Raw genomic sequence first — 10,544 nt, 5'->3', positions numbered from 1 at the left:
CGTCTAACTGAGCCTTAAATCAATATTTTACTCTTTCTCTCATTCACAATTACATATATTGCATTGAAAGCGTAACATGAAACGACTAGAGATAAATTTAAAATTGATTGCACATTTAAAACATATCATAGTTACCTATTTTATCATAAAAAATTTTAATTAATAATAAATTTATTTGATTTATCATTTATTTGTTTTTTTAGTATTGACACCATTAAACATCTAAGTTAGACTACTCGTTTTATAAAATCAATAAGCAATACCATTATATATATATATTATATATATATATAACTAATATATATTCGTGTGAAAAGCCCTAATTATGAATACCGTGAGTACCAAATATAAAGTTCATAGAATATATATACAATATCAATAGTTTATAACGAAAATTTAGCTTAAAGAAAAAATTAAAAAATGGCATTAAAAAATGCCATAAAATTTAACTTCGTGGTTTTAGCATATGAAAACTGTTATAATTAATTTTAGGTACCAGATGATGAAATGGTGCAATGCCCATATGACCCTAATCACTGGCTAAGGAAACATCGCCTACCAACTCATTTACCGCGGTGTGAACGGAACCATTTGAATTTAGAAAAAGTATTTTGCCCATTTAATGCGGAGCATTTAAAAAATAAAGAGGATCTCGAAGTAAGGAAAAAATCTAATAAATTAATTGGAGTATATAGCATTAAATAAATTTGTGCTTCTGTTAACATAGGAGCACTTAAAAACATGTCCGGATAAGAAGTATGCTTTTGCTGTTGAAGATTCCTCAGTTACATTGAGTCATTCTCCACCCGAGTTCAAGCCGCTGCCACCAGGAGAGGATTGGGAAGAGGCATCGTCATCGTATAATCCAACTGAGCACGCTTTGAATGTTCCTGTATTACGTTCAATATATGGGGTTTCAAAATCAGAAAGAAAAAAATTCAAAGCTGAAGAACACAAACGCCTCCAAGAGTTAAAGAATCAAAAAAAATAAAATGCCATCTGTGTACCAGTCTGTATCGTACTTTCGGTACGACAATTGACATAACGTCAAGTAAACATATAAGCTTTGGTTTTGTCGAAGTTAACAAACTCGGCACACACAGTTTTGAATCAACATTAAAGTCTCATTTAAATAAAATTTGTGTGTAATATAACATATTATAACTTATATATAACATAACGATTAATGATACTGATAAGTGCTGTAATAAATGTGGAAATTATTCTTATGTAGGTGTATGTATCACCACCTTAAGATCTATTGTGTCCATTCTATTGTGTACTGGACCTAGAATGTTTCTCTAAGTCCGATTACCTTGATAAACTTTAGTATAAATCCTACTATAACGTGAAATTATGCAGAAGAATTTAGAAGTATATGCATTGCCGATTCTTTATGGATTTTACAGCATGCACTACTAGTATTAGGATACATCCCTAGTTTCGCTAGGTGGTGCTTTAGTCCTGTTAGGATTTCTGTAATAATTCTTAAGCTGTTCTTAGATAGGATTATACAGTCCTTGAACCTACTATGATTGTATGTGAACATATAAGTGTTTTAGATTGTAGAAGAGCTAATAGTTTGTCCCAGTATACCATCCTTGGTTTGATTTCCTCTTCTAATAAGAGTGAGAAGTGGCTCTGGCCTACACAACATAACGGTTCTGGAACCCTAAGATGCAAAGCGGACCTTTCCTATCCAGTTTATCTACTGTTTCGTTTCCCGGTATTCTAACGTGCACAAGTACCCACAGAATCAATATCTAATTGGTCTATGGTGTTTAGACTATCAAGGCATTCCATTATCAGTTTAATGAGAGTTAGGTGCCTTGATGGCAGTCTGACTGTCGGTCAGTTCTGCGATATTTTAATTGTAGTGGTTTCTTTCTTTGTTAAATAGAGCACATCTGGCTTTTGCATAAATTTCAACCTGAAATCTGTCATATTCTTGCGCAGTGTCTTTGGCCCAGCCCTACTATGCCAGCCCCAGCATCTTCATCTGTAAGAGAGCCGTCCGTATACTATAATATCGTATTCTGTTTTACGTTATAGGGTTTGCTTATCCCTTTCCAGCATAGTTTGTAACTGAGTTCGGTTTTAAAGAATTTATAAAAGCTGAACTCTGGGTTTATCGTGTCACGTAGCATCAATATTTCAGAATGTTGCTCAACAAGTGTTAGGGTTTCCTTACGACTTCGCCAGTAACCTGAATAATGAAAAATATGGAGCACACATAGCAGCACAGATAATATAGATTAAGATATATATATCTGAAATATCAGTTTGCAAGACAACTGTTTCCAAATTTAAATTTATTAATATTATTTTACCATTTTTATCTTCTAGAGCAGATACCAAATTTCCAAATTAGAAGTGAATACATTACAAAACAAAGTAGTTTTTCTTGCAAAATTATGTTTTAAAATCAGCAGTACTAGTGCAAGCTATTTCTAAATCTAAACCAATATCCCTCGTTTATAATACAGGTTTCATACTATAAATTATGCATTTGAGGTCCATGCATTAAAGAATAAAAAGTTTTTCTAACAAAACACGTGTGTGAATGAGCAGTTTACATGACAGCTATATATAAATCGGACCAATATAAATAAAATTTTGTACATTCTCATATAAATAATATAAATATATTCCATACCAAGTTTTATTAAAACAGCGTAATTAAAGACTCGTATCCGAATGTTTAGTTTATATGGCAACTATGTGATATAAGGTCTAATCTGATCAAGAATATATATATTTTTTATATTTTCTTTCTATCCGTTACAAACATCTTGACAAACCTGAAGGGTGTAGGTACTAGATAAAGAGTAAAAAAATAAGAATTATTTGTTTAGACGCAATAATTTCATATATACTGGTTCAAATTATGAGATCTTTTTACTCTTAGGACAGGTTAATAGATACTACCTTAGGACATATGTTTTTATGTGGACTGTAATTTTAATGGACGACATGCATTTTTGGAACATTTTAATACTAAAAATATTTATGAAGTTTTCTTAGGATACAAAAAAAAAGTATAACATTAGCTCATACTTCTTGATTCTTCTTGAGTTAGTGCTATTACGCACTTTTACTCTATAATGGCTGGGGAGCTTATCTCTACCACACACTAGGCTTTAACTAGGCTCATACCAAATTAATATTAAACCTAATTCTCGAAAAATTTTTTTGACATTGATATTAAAATTAATAAATAAAAATCGATCATTTTCGAAAATTAAAATATTATTGCAGCTAAGATATATAGCACATCATGCTTGACTAGTGGTCTATTATTACATCATCCAATGTCTGAGAGAAAAATTCTCACTTATCATATTTAATTACATATGGTCGTAAAACTACTTAATCTCAATAACTTTTTTACACATATATTTTTAAAAACATCGGAAAGCTACTTAAACTTAATAACTTTTCCACACATATGTTTTTAAAAAGTATGTAAGAATTGAGGTACACCATAATATTTATCGAATAATGAATAATAATAATCCACACACCTAAAATCCGCTAAAGCTTACGAAACTATGGAATGCTATTTCGCATTCGCAGATACAAATGGTGTTTGAACATGTAATTTTAAACAAAAAACCTATGATATCCCTAATTTCGAGCAGTATGAACACTTACCAAATTAACTTAATTTAATTTAAAAGAAACTAAGAAAATTTTGATGTCTAAATATAATATTCCATAACTAAATAAATTTAAACAACCTCTTAATTATTTTTCCATGTAATTCATTGTCAGTTTCGTTCTGCTCAAAAAGTATACGGATTTGGTTGTTTGTTAACTTCTCCTTAAGTACTAGACCTTTTTCAAAAATGTTTTGTTATATTGGTACACCCTTTCTTGACATATGGTACAAATTTGAGCGCCATCTGTCAGTTAGATTGTTTACAGAATTTGTTAATGTGAGACTATCTCAAGTGCATTTAGTGATTTTTACTATGGAAAATTCTTGTTGTACGCGATTTTTTGACCAAACACGGCACCTCTGTCATCGCTCAGGCACCATATTCACCAGATCTGGATCCGTGCGACTTTTTCCTGTTCCCGAAACTCAAATTCCCCCTTCGTAAAAAGCGAATTCGCTGAAGGAACTAAAAGTCATACCTTCACGGGCCTACGAAAAGTGTATGGAAGATTGGGTTAAGCGTTGGCATATGTATATCGCTTCAGAAGGAGCATATTTTGAAGGAGATAAAATAAATTTGGAATAAAATTTAAATTTGTGTGTTTTATTTACAAAATCCGAGTACTTTTTGAGCAGAAGGTATTATACATTATATTATAACAATATATAAGAGGTATTCACTCTCTCTTACAAGGTGCACGAAATGCACAGATTGCACGAGCATGCAATTAACAACAACAAAATATACGCACAAAGTTTCGTGCAATTACTTGCAATCTTCCTATACTAAAACCTATGTATATTTGCTTGCAACAAAATAAAAATGACAGAAAACAGTTATTTTGACATTTGTTACTTCTCATTTTTAAATTTGAGTTTGGTGGCGAAAGGTAAGTTTGTATAGATAAGTTTCCAATTATTTTGAGATAAAAATGGAAGACGAAGCACCAGTCTTAAAAATAAGAGGTTGCAGCCTTACAAGAAGTGGATGTAGCTGGAAGTGCTCCAAATAATAGAATTTTTGCAGGAGGAAGCAGAATTAATATGTTATATGTTAATACCTTCAGATAGAATATTAAAAGCACTATTTTCAATTAAAATATCTATTCATTCTTGTATTTCACTTGTTCGCGGCATTGTTATACTTTTTTCTCTTCTTTGCTCAATGTGATACAATTGCAAAAACAGCTGATTCATTTTGATAATGCTATTCTGCAACAGAGGTGTTCTCACACTTTTGCAGTTCTTATATAGCATTCTCGCATTTCGTGATCCTTGCAAGAGAGCACTCCACAAAACTCCATAAATGTAGATGTGTTAGCGAACACAAAAATTAGTAGGGGTATTCACTCTCTCTTGCAAACTTATTTGAGGCGTTATTATAGTTTTTTTCTTCCTTGCTCAATGTGATAGGGCTGCAAAAACAGCTGATTCATTTTGGTGATGCAATTCTGCAACGGAGGTCTTCTCGCACTCTTGCAGTTTTTGTGTAGGTCCTTGCAAGAGAGTGAATATCATCCTATAAATTTTAGTTGCTTTATTATGAGAGTTAAAGTTTTTTAAAAAAAATATAAAATAAATAAATGATTTTAAGCAGACAATAAAAAGTACTGCTTAGTTTTGAAGTCTTTTTAAGAAAAGTCTTTTTTTTTCGCTTAGTAATGCACAAATTGTATTAAATTTTTAAGAGAAAAAAAAATACAGTCTTCTTCAATTCCTGAAACTTAGTTTAGGTTTTTAGATTTTTATAAAATCAACAGCAAAGCAGCATCGAGAAAAGCAAAGCACCGTCGGCAGCTACGCAGTAGTAAGATTTTTATTTTGTTTTCGTTTTGTGTATAATATGATCATTTGCTTGATTATTATTATTAAATTTAAATTTAGGCTTATCTATATTATTATTATTATTATTATTATTGTTAGGGGATGTAGCACTGCGACCGTCGGGTCTATTGTGCCCTCTTCTGGGCTTAGAGTAGGTCTTTAAGCACTGTTGCATCAATAAAAAGTAGTATAGAACCTACTTTACAGAGTTTTATTGCCTCTTCCGTAAGAATATACCTTCCTAGAAGCCTATTTCGTATGTGCATTAGCGCAGGGCATTCTAACAGCACATGTGTGGTCGACTCCTCATTCTCTTCACAGAATCTACAATTTGTATTCGTAAGTATACCTAATTTTGTAAGGTGGTGTTGTTTTAGTCTACAGTGCCCTGTTAGGATTCCTGTAATGATTCTAAGTTTTTCTTTTGACTATGTATACTACTTTTCAACTATGTATACTACAGTGTAATTTATTTTTAGCGAGCAATAATGGAAAGTGATGCAATTGCACTTATATAGTAATAGCAACATGTCTTGAAGAGCGGAAAAACAAAAGAAAAAAAAGATTTGGGCAAAGATATGGCTGTAAAAGCCAGAAAAATTTTCTCAAGTCAAGCTTCTGAAGAAATTAGAAACTTTTAGTATTGGAGATTTAAAAAAATTTTTAAGAATGGATACTAACAATTATATTGAACTACTTTATATGTTTTGCAACCTATGGTGCAAAACATTCATGGGAGATGCCATGATAGACTATCCGCAACCTTGCGATTTTAAGCAAGGAACTTTTCAGGACTTGAAGTTCCTGACTAAGATACCTCTATAAAGTTTAAGTAATATAGTTATTGAAATCTGCGATGCCATAAGAACAACATTAAAAGAATATATTCAGGTAAACCAATTATAAACATGAACATTTATTGTCTTCATTAATCAAATTTTAATAAAATATAAAAGTAAAGAAATTTGATAATATAAATAAAATATTTGTTGCCTTAAGAAAAATCTGTGCTAGAAAACAGTTCATCAAAGGAGTTATAACCATAACTCAACAAAAATGTAATTGAGAAAGTGTCAAGGTACTACAAGCTGAAATAAAAAAAAGTTAAGCAGGAAAGAAAAACAACAAACATTTTTTGTAAGGAAATAGAAGAACTTACCCAATCATTGAAAAGTGCATATATTACAGTCGGAGTTCCAATAGAAACAGCTGCAAAGTATGCAACAGATGTAGCTGTAGACGCTTTAAAATTTAATGCTAATAACCCAGAAGTAAAATTAATAATGAAGTCCGGTCAGTTCGCAGATATGAATGAGGCCATATCAAAGTTTGTTGACGCTAGTAATGATGCTATAACGCCACCTAGCTCCATCATACTTTATAGAAATAGAAACCAACCTCAGCATAAATTTAATAACTTGAGTAATGGTCGAAATCATTAACGCGGACGAAACGATTATAGAGATAGTGGACGGTTTAACGTAATAATAATAATACCCTAATTTAAAGCACGGCAAGTGCTTTGGTTAGTGTCACTAATTAAATACAAAAAGTGACAAAAACCTGCAACTAAAGCACTGAAAGTTTGTGCAGCCTTGGCTACTTGTGGATAAACACGATTAGTCATCGCTTCTAATTTGATAGGCACGAGTTCTAAGCCTGGCACTTGCAGTCCAAACAAATTAAATACGGACTATAAATTAATTAAAAATTCGATTATTTCCTAAGACCACTGATGATGAGTATTTGGCAATACTGGAAACATTGTTGTATAGTCAGCCAAATTTCAATACATTAAATAAATTTTTGTTCTTGTCTTTTCTTCGCTATTCGAATCCGTCTAACTTTTAAATAGTTTCTTTTCATCATAAAGACGCGCCACTATCGGCAAGAAAAAATTAACATATAAAATAGTTTTTTTAAGTCCGATCTGCCAAAGGAAATTCAGAAAAATTTTTTCTGTACAATCAACCGTTTCCTATACTTCCAAGCATCATTAGCGATTCTAAATTGATAATCGAAAAATTGTATATTACAAATTGGTTGTGTCGAAGGTCGAATAATGTCAAGAGAAGTGCAGAGCAGTTAGCCAACGTTTCACTGGATTTGCGTTGATTATAATTTTAATCCATAAATCAGTGATTGGATTTAAACAAAATATTGCTTTATATTGTATTATTTTTGAAGCCACAAATTGTATATTAGTAAATTAAAAAAACAAATACAATAAAAAAATTAATTGAAATAAATTCTATTGTAAGATGCTGTGAAATAAATTATAGAAAATAATTATAGTGAATTATATAGCACTTAAATGGAACTAAAATGCACTATATTTGACATTGGTTATGTCAATAAACATCAGCAATAATTACGTTAGAAGAGGGAAATTTCATTATAGGAATTATACCAGTAGATCTCCACGTTCTACAACTATAAATGTTGTATAATAACAATAACATTATAATGATTATAGTATGTTATAATGTGTAAGAATTATTTGTTATAATAAGTAATTACAATATGTTATAATAAGAATTATAATATGTTATAAAAAGTATTATTATATGTTATAATACATCGTTTACCCTTAAGGCTGTAGTTTGATTGGGAAGCTTGTTGTTATTTAAGCATTGTTTGTAGAACTAGATGCTCTTGTAATTTTGCAATTTATTCCTTAGATGAGCTTGTAAATCAAAATTTCAATCAAATTAATCCTATAATTAAACCTACAAATCTTTTAAAAAATATCAAGATATGAAAAATATTATGTTCATAAAAAATATGAAGAAATTTTAAATAGAATTGGAGAACCATTCATCCCAATTCTGATACTGAAATTTTGTCAAAATTAATAGAACTAAATTTTCTTATAAGAAATTGTATTAGAATAATAAGTTTGTAATATAGTATATACAAATCTTTATGTTACATTTAGAGTACCATAATTATAAGTCATATTGTTAAATAATAATATTAGTAAAAATTGATTAAAATTCAAAAATTCGTTTTTATATTCATTTATTCACGGCTTAATCTTTGTTTCATTTATGAAGCGAGTATCACTAAATAGTTGAAAGCTGAATCTTCAGTAGAAGCAACGAAACGAATAGTACATCAGTACAAATCGAAAGGATCGAATAGACTCTTTATGGTCACGATTGAATACTGGTACAATATTCATAAGGCGATTCCTGAATCGAAGAAACATACTAAATCGAATATCGGTGCTTAATTATGTATTTAAGACATATTTTCACCGAAAGGACTCTTGGGAGTTTTTCTTGAGTAAGTGTATACGTTGCGCTTATGCGAAATAATGGGAAAGTTGATGTGAAGAACTTCCATTGTATACCACAGAGTTGTGCCAAATTTATTATAGGGAACATTCGAATCTCTAACGTGGATTCTGACGAGAATAGCAATAATCTGCCAGCTATACTACCACAAGATTGATATATCTATTAGATATCACAATCAGGTGAGATGTCTTAATGCCGGAACATTGCGCTACAATAACAATGCAATGTATACGTTGTGACATTTAGCATTTTTATTTTAAAAGTTTTCAACGCACTGAGGTTATAAACATGATTAATTATGTTGAGGCTAGTTGAGTCAGTGCAACTCTCTATTAACTCAACTCTCTTTATTATGAAATGAAATCAGTGAAATGAAATCTCTCTATGAAATCCGTATGTCAGTTCTGAGAAGCTAATAGAGGGCTTCAAAACAAGTTTGAACACTAAATAACCACAATCCAAATAGAAAAGAAATAAGGCGATGTTTAGCTCAAATTTTCAGTAAGTTTTATTTTCACTAATAGCCAGGTGCGAGGCGTCGAATGGTTCAGAGTGTTCACTGAACACCTTAACAAAGCTTCCTTTTTAGATCTTTTTTTTATTAGGTAAACAATCTCGCTATTTTGCTATTTAACATTTTTTATAGTAGCTTTTTCAAACAGATTAACATAAACACAAAACGTACAATACAAACAGAATCACACATATATATGTTAGTTACACCCAACATTACTTATAATTAACAAAAGAGAAAACACATTCCTCTTAAAATATACTAGGGTTCAGAATAAAAACTGCACCGCGTTGCTTACAAAGCGTAAATATGAAATAATATTCACATTATGACTATGTTCAATATTGAATAAACGCAAAACATACAAACAATTATAAAAATAAATGAGAAAACAAGCCCTGCAAAATATGTACGTAAAATACTCATAACTCTTAAATTAATGCGTGCAAGCGGTTCAATAAAAAAAGTGAATCTCCAATGTTATGAAAAGTAAATACAAAAGAGAAAAGAAATGATTGCGCGAAAATCGCTTTACATTTGACTAGAGGTTCAGTCGACTAAATTGAACGCAAGTTCATACAAAGCGTGCAAATACAATTAAGGTCACGGTTGCCGTTTTATATGGGCAAATGGTTCAGTAAAAAAACTGAACCGCGCATAGTAAATACAAAGTAAAAGAGTCTCTACTGCTAATAGCTAATAATAACACTAATAACTTATAAATTAAAAATAAAAACAAAAAAAAATATATACTTATATATTTTTCATATAATTAGATCTTAAATAATTATAAATAAATATATATTATTAAGTAATATATGAAATTTTATAAATATATCATATATACATTTGATAAATAAACTTATTTTTATATTTTCAAGTATCAATTATATATTTTATTTATAAAAAAACAATTGTTTAAAAAAAATTCTTAGCTGTTGTTTGTTTCGAATTTTGATTGTTTGTTTATATTTACATTTTGTTTCATGTATCAAATATGCCAAATTTCGATCATTTCTAATGTTTCATTCGTGATATTTGGTATAATTTTGGTCGAATTTTGTTTACTATATGGTATTCTGCAGTAAATTCTACAGTAAAACACAGAAGCTCTTTGTATGGTTAATACAATTTACTCAGTAAATGAAGCTTACTAAGTACGTAGTGGAAACGTACTATAAAAAGCAGTAAGGGAAGACTGTTTTATTGAAAGTAAAGGATGGTTAAATATTTTTATTTATTT

The 10,544-nt window shown here is 30.3% G+C and overlaps 1 protein-coding gene across 1 annotated transcript; it reads left to right on the top strand.

Annotated features, from left to right (window-relative positions):
- The first annotated feature begins 266 nt into the window (after positions 1-266).
- On the top strand, positions 267-1,241 carry LOC119662549 (protein D7-like). The gene is made up of 3 exons (XM_038072189.1): positions 267-334; positions 493-657; positions 728-1,241. Exons 1-3 carry the CDS (start codon positions 326-328, stop codon positions 989-991), a joined length of 438 nt encoding a protein of 145 aa, XP_037928117.1. The 5' UTR covers positions 267-325; the 3' UTR covers positions 992-1,241.
- The last annotated feature ends 9,303 nt before the right edge of the window (positions 1,242-10,544 follow it).

The sequence above is a fragment of the Teleopsis dalmanni genome, chromosome X, assembly GCF_002237135.1.
Source record: "Teleopsis dalmanni isolate 2A chromosome X, ASM223713v2, whole genome shotgun sequence".
NCBI classification, from domain to species: domain Eukaryota; kingdom Metazoa; phylum Arthropoda; class Insecta; order Diptera; family Diopsidae; genus Teleopsis; species Teleopsis dalmanni.
The sequence above is the reverse complement of the archived record's forward strand: the minus strand, read 5'-3'. Positions and strand labels throughout refer to the sequence as shown.

Excerpts from the sequence above, each read along its gene's own strand:
- LOC119662549 (XM_038072189.1), top strand. Across the intron at positions 658-727 it reads AAAATAAAGAGGATCTCGAA|GAGCACTTAAAAACATGTCC; the intron begins GTAAGGAAAAAA and ends CTGTTAACATAG.